Source organism: Notothenia rossii (assembly GCF_949606895.1).
Source record: "Notothenia rossii genome assembly, chromosome: 4".
Classification (NCBI taxonomy): domain Eukaryota; kingdom Metazoa; phylum Chordata; class Actinopteri; order Perciformes; family Nototheniidae; genus Notothenia; species Notothenia rossii.
In genome coordinates this window covers 52759814-52773657 of record NC_136902.1, presented here as the reverse complement: position 1 = coordinate 52773657, position 13844 = coordinate 52759814, and the positions used below count along the sequence as shown (strand labels likewise).

General features: G+C 39.9%; 2 protein-coding genes across 10 annotated transcripts; one reads left to right on the top strand and one right to left on the bottom strand.

The window, feature by feature from the left end:
• The first annotated feature begins 950 nt into the window (after window positions 1-950).
• LOC307035546 (uncharacterized protein) lies at window positions 951-5299 on the top strand. Of its 5 annotated transcripts, none has more exons than XR_013807129.1 (5): window positions 951-1068; window positions 1782-2324; window positions 2422-3163; window positions 3504-3722; window positions 4174-5299. XR_013807129.1 is itself a non-coding variant. In XM_079675023.1 (5 exons), exons 1-4 carry the CDS (start codon window positions 1003-1005, stop codon window positions 3658-3660), a joined length of 1065 nt encoding a protein of 354 aa, XP_079531149.1. In that variant the 5' UTR covers window positions 957-1002; the 3' UTR covers window positions 3661-3688; window positions 4174-5299. The 5 variants fall into 5 exon arrangements, 1 of the variants encoding a protein (XP_079531149.1); XR_013807130.1 differs by having other exon boundaries at window positions 957-1068; window positions 1782-1881; XM_079675023.1 differs by having other exon boundaries at window positions 957-1068; window positions 1782-1881; window positions 3504-3688.
• LOC307035541 (G2/M phase-specific E3 ubiquitin-protein ligase-like) lies at window positions 5128-10135 on the bottom strand. Of its 5 annotated transcripts, none has more exons than XM_079675016.1 (13): window positions 9932-10135; window positions 8960-9077; window positions 8713-8825; window positions 8283-8592; window positions 8066-8157; window positions 7625-7666; window positions 7330-7397; window positions 7154-7246; window positions 6737-7047; window positions 6450-6628; window positions 6128-6300; window positions 5781-5995; window positions 5128-5669 (listed from the first exon to the last, which is right to left on the bottom strand). In XM_079675016.1, the coding sequence occupies exons 1-13, from the start codon at window positions 9932-9934 to the stop codon at window positions 5428-5430; spliced, it is 1959 nt and encodes a 652-aa protein (XP_079531142.1). In that variant the 5' UTR covers window positions 9935-10135; the 3' UTR covers window positions 5128-5427. The 5 variants fall into 5 exon arrangements, 3 of the variants coding, with proteins under 3 accessions (XP_079531142.1, XP_079531140.1, XP_079531141.1); XM_079675014.1 differs by having other exon boundaries at window positions 8704-8825; window positions 9932-10129; XR_013807127.1 differs by having other exon boundaries at window positions 5531-5669; window positions 5781-5957; window positions 8704-8825; window positions 9932-10125.
• Window positions 10136-13844: the final 3709 nt, after the last annotated feature.

The window sequence follows — 13844 nt, the reverse complement described above, 5'->3', positions numbered from 1 at the left end:
GCCACCAGGGGGCCGCAGATTCACTTGGAACACACACACCAATTCCATGTATTGTATGTAATTATTAACAAATATACTAAGTCGGACATCTTCATTGACATTTTACAATCTTTTAGGGAACATCCTCTAATAAGCTCACTAAACAAATATCAGTTCACAGAAATGTTATTGAATTTTTACAAGTGGCATGTTTGTATTGAACAGGTTCTTTAACAGTGGAATAAAACTATTTTAAACTATTGGAAAGCACGGAAAATGTGTGTGCATTGAGATTAACCCTTAAAATGACATAAACATGAAGTCATGAACACTAACCCAGACATTAGTTGTCTAACTTGAACCTGAAACTTGTGGCCTGTCTCTGCCTTCCCCCTTATTCCACAATAAGGGGAATGTCAACATAGACACCTGTCAACCCGCACTCTGCTGTTCCTCAGCGCTGCTCCCCCTCCCTCCCGCTGAAATTATGAATGAAACGCGTATAATCATAGATAACACGGCAGGGTCCGTGACAGTTTGTTTTCATCTGATATCAAATAAACAAAGTCTTAGAATATTAAACTTGTTTCGCCAAATTCAGATGATAAATACAACTTTGAAACTTGTAAAGGTATAATTACAAGCGGCCCCCGGGCCGCCATTTGCCCATTCAAACCATCCAACATCACATCCCAGTAAAACTATGGGCGGGTAAACAGGAAATTAGTTGGCAGCAATTTTGCTGAGAGGTCTTTTGTTAAATATAATATTTAACAGTTACAGCTTCTATATGTGAATGTTTGCTGCTTTTGCTTTTCATCATACTTCGATGTACTATTAGAAGTTGAGTATTTTATATTGGTACTTTTACTCAAGTAAAGAATCTTACGGTGGCCCTGAGAGGCCAGGGTGCTGCAAATAAAAGAACGCTGCAAAGAAACAGAAATGCCGCGCAAATAAAAATGCCGCGATGCAAATAAAAAAGCCACAACGGAAGTGAATTACCGGGGACTATTATTGCTGATGCACATGCGGTTTTTTATGCGAGAGAAGAAGAAGTCTGGGGGATCTCCAGGAAACATCTCATGGGTAAGTTTATAATGTTAAAGTTACACAGGATGTAGATAATATCTGTCGCTGCCGTATTTATGACTTTAAATGACGTTATTTTGTGTGTGGGAGCAGATTATGTGTGTAGTGTATAATGTTAGTAGAACATAGCTACTTTTATCTGCTAACGTTAGCTGTTTTCTAAACAAACGGATCTGAGCCGACCGGGACTTAAAGATGATGCTAAGACACACAAAGTAAGTTGAATATGCCTTTATTCAACAGACGAGCTCGGGTCCTCTCCTCAACATGCTCTGAAGGAACAACTTTTACTGAATTAGGGCTGGGCAAGTTAACGCGTTATAATCGTTGCCCAGCCCTATATTGAATACATACAAGTATAGATCTTCACTAACATCCTGTAGTCAATCTTGACTCCATCAACATGTCATCTAAATGTGCCTGTCTAGAGATAAATGAGGGTCTCTTATCCTGCTTAGAGATAGAGAAGGGTCTCTATCCTATCCAAGACGTGCTTCCTTTGAGAAGTGTACTGGCTTTAAATCTTTCTTTTTTTTTTAATGTATTTTGACATTGTAGATGCATGGTTCAGATATTAAGTGATTGCAGCTGATATCTGCTGTTAAATTAGTGTCAGCTGTTTGCAGGTAACATTACCTGCTGCAATAGCTTACCAAGTAGCTGTTACTTAATTGCAAATGAATAACATTCACATTGCTCTTTTTCCACAGGCAATGTATTGTCCATATTGTGGGACTGCTGGGTGTTTTGGGAGGTTTTGCGGCTCCTGTGGCAGCAACATTGAATGTTTGGCTCCCTTTCTCGAAGATGGTAAGCTCCTCCTTAAAAGTCAAGAATTTCACCAGTACAGTGATAATGTCTTATTTGTATATGATTTGTTGCCATTTTAATATATGCTATACACATATTATTGTCAGTCATGGCAATTTCAACATGATTTAGAACTACTGATAAAAAAAAATGCCAACAAGTAAAAAAATCAGGTGAAATACCAAAGTTGACCAATTATGTGCTCCTTCATGTGCTGAGGGTTGAGCCTTCTGATACGTTTATGCACAAATACAGGCATTAAAAGGGTACCTTTTTGTTTGCTACCTCTAGATTGATATGTATTTTTATCCTTACCAATTATGTAAGTATCCCAATATGTTGTCCTTTGCCTGTTTATTGCTCTTCTTTTTTGCTCCTCATGTCTGGAATTGTTCACGCATTGAACATACTGAAAACATACACTTATGCATCAAACATTTCAGGTATTTTCCTCATTACTGATACATTTTCATTTTTTTCTTAATAGGTTTTTTGTTTTTAAGTTTCATTCCTAATGACACTGTTGTCTTTTCCCTTCAGTCACAGCATCTAATGAAGGAATCAAGGCAGGCCTCATCCACAAGTACTTCACGGAGGGACACGCTTATGAAGTGATACTTGATTTTCTAGAAAAAAGACACAACATTTTTCTTAGTCTGAGGACCTTAAAGAGGAGGCTACAGAACGCTGGCTTAACAAGAAGGACAGACTACACTCCCATTGGCACTGTAAACCAAACTGTTGCACATGAACTGAGAGGCTCGGGTCGGCTGTTGGGTTACAGAGCTATGTGGCAGACATTGCAACAAAAGTATCACCTGACAGTAAAAAGGGAGGATGTTAGACAGACGATTTCCAGACTAGATCCATCTGGTGTTCAACTTCGTTCCAGGCGAAGGTTTGTCCGAAGGGGATACGTCACAGCAGGACCAAACCAAGTGTGGCACGCTGATGGATATGATAAACTTAAACCCTTTGGTATTGCCATCAGTGGCTGCATCGACGGCTTTTCAAGGAAAGTTATGTGGCTCAGGAGTGGCAGCACTAACAACGATCCGGGCATCATTGCGCAGTACTACCTGCAGTGTGTATCGGAGTTTGGACTACTTCCAGCCCGCCTTCGCACTGACTGTGGAACTGAAAACGGCACTATGGCAGCCATTAACTGCACATTACGATCTCAACACACAGATGATTTTGCAGGAGCCCTCAGTCACATGTATGGTACCTCAACTGCAAACCAGCGCATCAAGAGTTGGTGGTCTTTCTTCAGAAAGCAAAGGTATAGCCTTTTAAGGTCAGGTCCAATAATGTGTGTGTGTGTGTGTGTGTGTGTGTGTGTGTGTGTGTGGGGGGGGGGGGGGTGTGTGTAGGGGTGTGTGTGTGGGGGTGGGTGGGTGGTACAGAGGTGCCCAAATACTTTAAATCTATCTGGATGAAAAAAATTGTGAAATTACATTAGAGCTGTACACTAACATTTTCCCAAGGGAGTTTATGTGCTCCCAAATGAAATAATGTAGGAGCGCACCAAGAAATGTTCAACATCTCTAGAAATATTGTGACTTTTTACTTGAAGTTGTCTTTTTTTCATGAAATACAAAAGTTTTGAATTCCACCATTAGGACTCAGTTCTGGATTGAGCTCTTCAGTGACCTTAGAGAGAGGCACCTCTTCAATGGGAGCCATGAGCACAAGTGTCTGCTGCGATATGTGTTTTTGGGCATCTTCCAAAAAGACCTCGATGAGTACAGACAGCTGTGGAACAACCACACCATCTGACCTGTTCGCCTGTCTCAGTGTCCATCAGGTAAACCTGATGCCATGTACCACCTGCCTCACAGGTTTGTATTCAAATTGTTTGGTAATATTACTTTAAAATATATCTGACTTCATATAATTTGGTGTATCAGCCCAATATGACAAGTTTGTCACTTGATAAATAACGTGATTCATTTAGTCTGAAAACTCATTATTTCAAGTCTTAAACGACTAAAAATGGATTCCAACACAAAACCTAAATCAGAAGATATCCAAAGCTATTCTGTCGATTTATCTTACTCAATTCCAAAAAGTACCTTGTGTTAGAAAGTGAGTAGAATGACCATATTTGACTGAAAGAGCTGCTGTCAACCTGAGATTAATTTCTCAAGTCAAAGCTCTTTGTTTAGGATTTAATTAACGAAGAACTGACTCAATGGAGTTTTAGTTATAATGCTTATCTAGCATGTTTGGGGGGTTAAATGATCCATTTGTAATCACTTGACTCATGTTTCAATTTATGACTGGTCATAGGTTTGGCGGAAGGGAGTGTGGATTTCCAGTGTCCTGGGAAGCCCTACACCACTTTGATGGCATCATGCAAGCATCATCCCAGTACAATTTGTGTGGTGATGAGAATCTGGAGATGCATTTTGTGGACTTGCAAAGACGGAGTGGGTTGGCTCCACCAGTGAACTGGACAGCTGCTGGTCAGAATTACATTTCCATGAAAAACATGTCTGGAGTGTAGAATACATTGCTCCACCAGCCCCCCAGAACCTTTTTTGTGTGTACAAGTTTCCAATGTAGGTTGAATATTATTTAGAATGCTGCAATTCTGAGTAGATAACTCCAGTGAAATATTCAGCTTGTATCTTTGCATAAGTCATTAGAGTGAAGCCTTTCTTTGTTTAAATAAACCTACAGCATATTCATGTATTTTGTAAAACATGTTTTCAGAAAATTATACACCTAATATTTTGGTAATTGATTTTAATTTTGTTTTGAATATAAGCAGGTTCCAGCCTCTAAAATGTGAATATTTGCTGGATTCATTTGTTCTCTGTGAGGCTTCACTTTCTGACATTTTAAAGACCAAGGCGTGTCCGAAATCACAATCATTCACTACTCCCTACTCCTTATATAGGGAATTCTATATAGGGAGTATTGAGCGATTTCAGACACAGCCTATAACAAATTGATGAATCAACAATAACATTCATTCATTGCATCAGTCACATATGCTACTGTTATTTCTGTTTTCACAGTGGATCTGAGAATAAAATCTTGTGAACCAGCTACAGCTGTGTCATCTTTGTAGCGAGTGTGTAACATATATGCTATACGTAGAAAAACAAGTCCTTACGTTAAAATGAAACACTTTTAAACCATTTAATGAAAATCATTCAGCTTTACTCTTTCACAAAGTCCATGTAAAACATGTTGATAAAATGGGCAAAACAAAATTGGCACATTTGCACGACAAGGTGCCTTTTGCAGTCTTTATTTACTGTTTATGTAAATATTTGTAAAACATCTTAACACATGTTCTGAACTCTTGATTTAACCACGGTCTACCTTACCTACCTAACGAGAATATAATAACAATACAATACAAATGTGTGGTGTTGTTCACATGTTAGATATGAAATAGGACAAATCTGCCATGAAAAATACTCACATCTCTCTTACGTCACAACATTTTGGTCTGACAGACCGCAACATTAAAACAACGGACTGTGTACTGTGTGTGGCAACATTAACTTTTACCACAAGTTATTTAATTGTTTAAAGGCACCCAAAGCCGGGGGAATTATTAATGCCAAAGTTCATGTTGGCTTTGAAGGCACTATAAGTGTCCAAAAGAGGAAGCTTTAAAATGTTGGCACAGATATTTGCCATTGGGAATGTTGACGTTGTAGAACATAGGAACTGAAGGCGTGGCAGAGGACTCATACCAGCAGGAGGCACACATGGCACACCTGTAGCGAACATTAACACCTCCTCCAAGGTCACTGAGCTGTCATTTTCTAAAAAGTAGAAAACATTGGAATCAATTGACAGTAAATACTATCTACATCAACACCGGAACTTTTTACAATCTGTGTGTATAAAAATCAGACAAGAGCAAATTGACTAACCTTCACAATCGAGAAGATAATCTGCCCAGTAACTCATAGCTTTCTCTTCCTGAGCCCTTCTGTTGCTTCCCTGTTGACTAAATTCAGGCTGGAACAGATTTTCCATCTCTGCAGCAGACAGCTTCACATCGGCATGACAGAGAGCAGGGGTCCGGACCGTCGGATGCTGCTGCAGAGCTGTCAGAAACAGCAAACTTTCAAGTCCAGCCTTGAATCTAAAATGCAATTAAAAGATGCATGCAAAGATACATGTGCATCATGTAGAAGTAAGTAAGCAAGAAAATGGGACAACAGCAACACGTTTTTCATAATTATTTTAGCAATAACAATGAAATACAAAAACCTACCTTTCGATTGCAGTGTTGTTCCTGTGGATTATGTACCACTTCAGGTAATCCTCTACTATCATTTTTTTTTCTTCACATGACCTGACATGTCTGAAGCACCCAGCAGTCTGCAACATGGCACTGTTCCGTATCATCAAGTCCTGAAGGATCTCCACTGAGGGTGAATTCTGAATCTAAAAGAAGAGATAACAGAGTCCCACACATTTCAAATATGACACGTAATTATAAAAAATGGTAATGCCAGAAGTATATCTTGAAAGAATGGTTTAAGTGGACAAAACTCTCTCTTTACCTATTCTAGAATTTCACACCCTTCTCATACCTCTTGTAGGACTTTCCCTATCTCCTCATCTGTAATGTCTCCGACAGATGCCTTGAAACTGCTCTGCCCTGAGATGTAGCTGACCAGATCCTCTGACAGAAAATTAGGACCAGGTCCACCATGCACAATGGACACAGCAATCATCTTCCCTGCTAAATAATACTCATCCTCTCTGATAGCTGTCCAAGATAATGCAGAATAAAGAAATATTAAATCAGTTTCCATATTTGAAAACACTGCAAGGTTGAAATATGGGTTCTTTTAAAACATTATACACAAAACAGAACCTGTTGAATTGTAGACCAGGTAGCGGCTCTCCACAGGTCCATCAAATATGGGCCGTTTGTTCAGCTCTTTCATGAGAAGGGAGAGGAATTCTCTCTTGGGGCCACCTGTATCGAGACCTTCCTCAAACCTCCCTTCATCGTCAGAGAATTTCACCAGGATGTCTTTCTTTTCTGAGAATGTTGCCCTTTTGAATCCTCTGACTGCTCCATCCCAGATGTTCGAGCGACAGATGTTAAATCTGCTGACAGCTCGATGGTCAATCTCTAGGGCCAGGTTTGCAGTTATCTCAGAAAGTGATTGCTGGTCCACCCTGTCATCAGATAAATTATGACCATGTTAAATGGTACACCATAGCACACATTTTTGATCAGGAAAAATAACAACCACAGTTGAAGTAAGGGTAACTTTTCTCTTACTTTGTATCCTCTGGAATGTCATGACTGCACTCAACACTGTCTGAGTCATCCTTATCCTCTATTACAATGGGCGCATACAGCTGAGTATATTTGCTGAGAAATTGACATACACAAGTTTACATTGTTGATGTTTTCATATAAAACATACTTGAATTGTAGAAAGGAAAGTATAATACCTATAGCACGCAGTTTCCAGCACACCTCCTGATGTTCCTGGGCCCTCTTGTGAGTCAGAAAATAAGACCTGAATCACAAACCATAACAGGGATAGGACAGGTAAGTTGAAGTATTTTAAATCATGGCTATCTGAGGGCTGATTTAGAAAGAAAAGACTATTCTAATGTACACAAACGTGGATCTCTGGGTCAGTGTGACACGTTATTTCATGTAGTTTAAGACATTAATTGTGTGACAATATTTCCAGACAAGGCTAAATGTGAACAAAAGACAATGTTTTGGAGCCACAATTACCGGAGCTGCTGAATCACTGCCTGACTCTGCAGGTTCCCATACCTGGAAGTAAAAAACAATATATCAGTGTGACACTTCAAATTTGACAGAACTAGAGCTTAACACATTTGAACATAAATATTGAATTCTATTATTCTAACAGAAAGTGTATGTGATTTGCGCCAGGGGGAATGATCCTTCTTACATTATTACTTTCAGTGAAAAACATACACATTATTATGGTGTGATTTTGCAGGGATCTGCACTAAATAAAGTTGTTTTCTTAAGTTTGTATAATATGTGTAAGCCAGGACGCTGCAACATTTACCGCAATTTAAAATGCTATTTTGGGACATGTTTCATCGTAAAAATATGCCGTCTATGTGAAATCTAGAAACATTTTCACTTCCAGATAGAATTTACAATATAAGCGATCTAAGATACAACAAATGTAGTACTCACTAATGTATCAGCTGCATTGAATTCTGCAGAAGTTGGACTCATGATGATCACCTCTGAATCCGATGAGTTGGATTCAGAGCTGGTTTCCTGAGCTGTGAAATACAAGAACAGGTATAAGAGGATTTTAGACTACTCAGAACAACAGAGTGCTTTCCTTGACAAACAAATCAATTTAAAAAGCTCTTCTTGGTTGGTAATTAATTTCACAATTACTTACAAGATGTAAAGAAATCTTCAGCTGTACAAATGTACAGTGTGATACGTTGGTAGGCCTTCCCCACTACCTCTTTGTACTCGTTTAGAGTGAAGGGTACTTCTGTTCCTGGTATATTAGTTATCTTTGTACCGTCAGGGTAGAGCAGTACGTAGGGACCACCATGTAAATTTCTGTCGAAGGTCTTCATTTTTTGCTCAGCAGCTCTCTGCAATTCGTCCGCATCCGACTCTGGTCGCATCAAAAGGGGAAGTACTGTTCCTCTTACAGTCTTCAGTACACCATCTTTCAGCCTCATAAGGCCTACTGAAATCTACAGAGAAACAACGAAATAGGCGACTGTTAACTAGTTCAGTGACACTATAAATACATGACAGAATGGACTGTCGGCAAATTATTAGTCTATCTCAGCAAAAAAATGTACCTTCACAACCTTCAGGTTGTCTTTTGATGGTGTTTTTTTTTTCTTAAAACCTGCTCGTCTCTCCTTCTCTTTTACACTCCGGAAAGTCCGGAATAACTCCAGTGTGCTTTTTCCTGTAGCCTCTGCTTGAAATAAGAGTCCAATCAATCGTCAATGACAAAGAACAGAGAGACATACAGTGTTCTCACCCATACTCATAAGATATAGAGTGTACATTGCCTAAGCCTAATTCAAAAAATAAAAAAATAAAAATTACCTCCACTTGTGCCTGTTTTATCAACATCACACAGGAATTTGAGGTCCTTGCCACATGAACAGCAAAAGGCTGATTTAGAGTCCTGCTGCTGTCCACAAAAAGGACAATACATTATGACCTGCAAGAAAACAAATAAAGTATCATTAGGTTGCTTTGCGCTTCAATTGCATGAACATCTTTCTATCTATCTATCTATCTATCTATCTATATATAAAGCAAGAAATGTCCGTGTGTGTGTGTGTGTCTGTGTGTGTGTCTGTGGCTCGCATATCTCTCTGACTGTTTGTCAGATCGACCTAAGCTTTCGGATATGGCTTGCGGATTGCATGATGATTTGCATCCTTCATTTAGAATTTTTTGGGATTCATTTTTCTAAACCTTTATTTTTGACGAATCTACGCGCTCCGATCGGGTACGCCCCCCGGACAACATTGCAAGCAGCAATTATGGGAGCCAAACAATCGGTCCGCTTAGTACAGGCACAAGCTTTGAACGGCCATGCCCCGAACGGGCACTGCACTAGTTTTTAAATAACACTAACACATTTGGAAAGACTAATCAGTACTACTTTCAACGCTGGCTTAATACAAGGAATCTCCCAAAATGGATTGCAAGTGTGTCTTAATCACGACATTCCCCACTGACAAGGGCAAGACAAGTTTCAGGCAGTTAAACACGCAAGAATACTGTGTGTGTGTGTGTGTGTGTGTGTGTGTGTGTGTGTGTGTGTGGTCTAGATTTAAAACGGTTCAAGCTGCACGGATAAATCGAGCAGAATCAAACAGTTTTTACAGACAAGCAAACAACTTGAAAATAGCTTTCTGCAGTTTTGATCAAAGCTATGTTCTACTAACATTATACACTACACACATAATCTGCTCCCACACACAAAATAACGTCATTTAAAGTCATAAATACGGCAGCGACAGATATTATCTACATCCTGTGTAACTTTAACATTATAAACTTAACCATGAGATGTTTCCCGGAGATCCCCCAGCCTTCTTCTTCTCTCGCATAAAAAAACGCATGTGCATCAGCAATAATAGTCCCCGGTAATTAACTTCCGTCGTATGTGCATCAGCAATAATAGTCCCCGGTAATTCACTTCCGTTGTGGCTTTTTTATTTGCATCGCGGCGTTTTTATTTGCGCGGCATTTCTGTTTCTTTTTATTTGCAGCGTTTTTTTTATTTGCAGCGTTCTTTTATTTGCAGCACCCTGGCCTCTCAGGGCCACCGTAGAATCTAAATCTAAATTGTTCCACCACTGGTAGTAAGTGGTTCCGATATTTCCGTGCTGAACCTGAAGGCACCACAGGTCTGACTCGCGCCCTCCACCTCAGTCAGATTCTCAGGCCGCTGTACGTACTGGACCCCGGCTGAGAAGAGCTCCTCACACACCGTCGAGCTGAGTACCGACAGACAGGGGGAAACACTAGTGATGGCGAGATGAAGCCTTATGACGCTTTGAAGCTTTGAAGCTTTCCAGCCAATTGGTTCGCAAAAGGGTTCATCTCATGAGGCTTCATCATGGGCTTCATTTGAACACAAACCCCCCTGTTGGTCAAAGTGTGTGAAACAGGCAGATTGGACATCTCAACAGTGTGCTCTATCTCATACCGAGTTCCCAATGAGTAAAGCCAGGGCCGGCTCTAGACAATTTACAGCCCCAGGCGAGATTTGAGTTGGCGCCCCAGCCAGAGAATCGTACAATAGAAAAGATAAAGATCAATAGAGTATCCAAGGAATACACAATAGAATGGGGGGTGGACGTCACATCCTCTAGGGGGGTCCGGAGGTATGCCCCCCCGGGATTTTTTTTTTAACATTTTAAAGGTCACATGTCATGCTTTTCCGGTTATTACCCGTCCCATTGTGTGTTATGAAGGTTTTTCTGCATGTAAACGGTGTGCAGAGTCAAAACCCTCAAAGTACACCCTGTAGCGAGTAAAACTCTAAAACAGAAAATACCTCCCCAAAACGCCTCGTTGGTGAAACGTCATCATGACGTCTTCATCCATTTGATGCTTCCGGGTACGTGCTTACGAAAGCACCTACCCGGAACTAAATGGGCCAATCCGTGGAGCCGTTACGTTATGTCCACGGAGCCGTTACGTTAAGCCCCCGCTGATTGGTCCAAATTGACCAATCCACACACACACACACTCAGTGCAGGCAGCCCTGCTGATTTCTGCTCCGTGCTGCAGGCTGATAAAAGACAGTTGGGATCGCGCGAAATTCTCTCTGCAGACCCATTCTCACAGTGTTTATCAACCTATAAACCTTTTTCTTACTCAATATCAAGCCACACTTAGTGTTTTTATTTCGGCTGTGACTTTGTGTGTGTTCAGGTTGAGTTTGGCTGTGTTTGGATGTGTATCGCTAAACAAGGAAATCACGGAGGGGCGGGGCGGGGCGGGGGGGGTGGGGGGGGGAGCTGCAGTGAGCCGTTTAGTGGAGAAAGTGAATACTGCTGAATACACATACTTTACAGAGATGCTGTATGCGAAACCAATGTGAGTTTGGAAAATTGCACAGTATTTTTCTATTTTAGTATACCTCAACAATGGAATTATGATCAGTGGAAATGGCCATGACATGTGACCTTTAAAGTAAAATGCTTCAATCTGGTGCACTTTAAGCAGAATTACTACTAGATCTAGGGGGTACAACTTTAAACACCCATATGAAAAAGATTGGTTTACATTTTATTAATCAAATAAGTATGTGAACATAACCAATAACCTACCATAGCCAATAACAAATACATGTAACTTATTTTATTTTTGTTGTTCATTCATATCTTATTTGACCTATTAACATTTATTTATTCTTGCATCTTTTTTAATCTCTCCAGTTTAAAACAATATTTTTGGTTTACTGCACATTGAAATGATTTCAAACCTGTTTTATCCCAATAATTATAAAGGAGTAACTTGGAAATATTTGTTTACATAAATTGTGACCAAACCGTTTGAGACCCACTGAGATAACTTAGACTAAAGTTAACTATCTAAACACTCAGAGTCCTTTACCTCACTGAGCTGTAGTTATCAGCCTCTCAGTCTGACTGGAGAGGACTCTCCCTCCACATTATTGTAGAAACGTCTTCTTCTAATATCCGTTAGAGCAGCTAGCACCAGATTCTAATAACAAAAGCGCCGGTACCGGTGCACCCTCCCTCTCTCCCTCATTCGCTCCCAAGCTCACTCGCACTTTGGCTGTGAGCTGCGGGCGCCAGATAAGCCAACATCCCCCATTTCATCACTTACAGCGCCCATCGTACAGGGCAAATGAAAAGTGTAACCGGGGTCAAAAAAGGGTGTTACATTTACTTAATTATGAATGTTGTTACATCAAGGCCGAAAATTAGGATGAGCACCAACGGTCAAATATGTTTTTCTACCAGCGCAGCGCCTCCCCAGATCTGGCGCCCTAGGCGAACATCTATAACGCCAGTGCTACGGGCCGGCCCTGAGTAAAGCCTTAGAATAAATCTAAACAACAAACATAAAATCATAGTTTCATGTTAACAATATTGTATTTGTTCCAGTTTAATGATTGTGATTGAAAAGTAAGGAGGCTGCTAAACATTGCAAAGAGGGATTTGTATTCCTTAATAATATTCGTAAACTTAACCATGTTGTAGCCTGAGAAAGGCTAAACCATATCAAAGAATACATTTATTATCTACATTATCTCATTTAGCTGTACTTTTATAAACAAAAAAAACACATATTGACCTGTTGTTGAACCAGGGACCTTGCGGTTGACAGTCAACTGCTTTCCGGCTATGCCACAGCAAGTACACTAACACTTCCTGAAAACACTGGAGTATATTTAGTCCTGTATTTATTCATTTATTTTTGTATTCCTACATTTATTTATGCTTTTATTTATTTATACGTATGACATGTTGTGACCTCTATATAAGTGAGGTTCTGAGCTCTCTTAATTCTATCGTGTCAGCACCGGGCCCGGGTACAGGAGGGGTAATATCGTTCTTATTATACATTCATATGAGCGTTGTGGTTCAACCGATCTGAATGGCTTTCTGAAGCAGTCACGTGGTATCGACAGGCAGCGAGGCTTCGTTTGTCATCGGTGACGTCACTGGCCCAAAACGATACAAGCCTCGATATAAGGTTTAGAAAAAGCTTCGGGGATTACTCGACACACGCTCCGAAGCCTCGGCGCAATACGTAACATCACTAGTTGTAGCCGGAAAAAGGCTAAACCATATCAAAGAATACATTTATTAACTACATTATCTCATTTAGCTGTACTTTTATAAACAAACAAAAAAGACGTATTGACCAGTTGTTGAACCAGGGACCCTGCCGTCGTGAGTCAACTGCTTTCCAGCTGAGCCACAGCACACGCACTGAATTCATCTGAAAACACTGGAAGCTATTTATTCCTATATTTATTCCTATATTTATTCATTAATGTTTTTATTCCTACTTTTATTTATGCTTTTATTTATTTATTTATACTTAAAACATGTTCCGACCTCCATATAAGTGAGGGTCTGAGCTCTCTTAATTCCATCGTGTCACCGGCCCGGGTAAAGCAGGGGTAATATGGTTCTTATTATACATCCATGGGTAATATGAGCATTGTGGTTCAACCGATCTAAAGCACTTTCTGCTTCCAGCAAATCGATTCACTAAAAGGTTAATCTGAGGCTTCATCATGGGCTTCATGTGCACCCTGTTGGTGAACAGGTGTAAAACAGCCAAATATTATTTGTAATCTTTGACATACTAAAAATACTGGAAATAATTATGCAAAAGTGTAAAAGATTTAAAATGTATTTGTAATCCTGTATTAACAGAATTTTGCACCAGTAACTGTTTTAAAATGACTATATAATAATAAAAA

Bases quoted from the DNA above. Each gene is read 5' to 3' on its own strand.
- LOC307035546 (XM_079675023.1), top strand. From the start codon at position 1,003: ATGCACATGCGGTTTTTTATGCGAGAGAAGAAGAAGTCTGGGGGATCT. The intron at 1,882-2,421 runs GTAAGCTCCTCC...TTTTCCCTTCAG, and splicing joins GGCTCCCTTTCTCGAAGATG to TCACAGCATCTAATGAAGGA. The intron at 3,164-3,503 runs GTATAGCCTTTT...TTCCACCATTAG, and splicing joins TCTTTCTTCAGAAAGCAAAG to GACTCAGTTCTGGATTGAGC.
- LOC307035541 (XM_079675014.1), bottom strand. The intron at 8,158-8,282 runs GTAAGTAATTGT...TGTATTTCACAG, and splicing joins TGAAGATTTCTTTACATCTT to CTCAGGAAACCAGCTCTGAA. The intron at 5,996-6,127 runs GTAGGTTTTTGT...ATTGCATTTTAG, and splicing joins AACAACACTGCAATCGAAAG to ATTCAAGGCTGGACTTGAAA.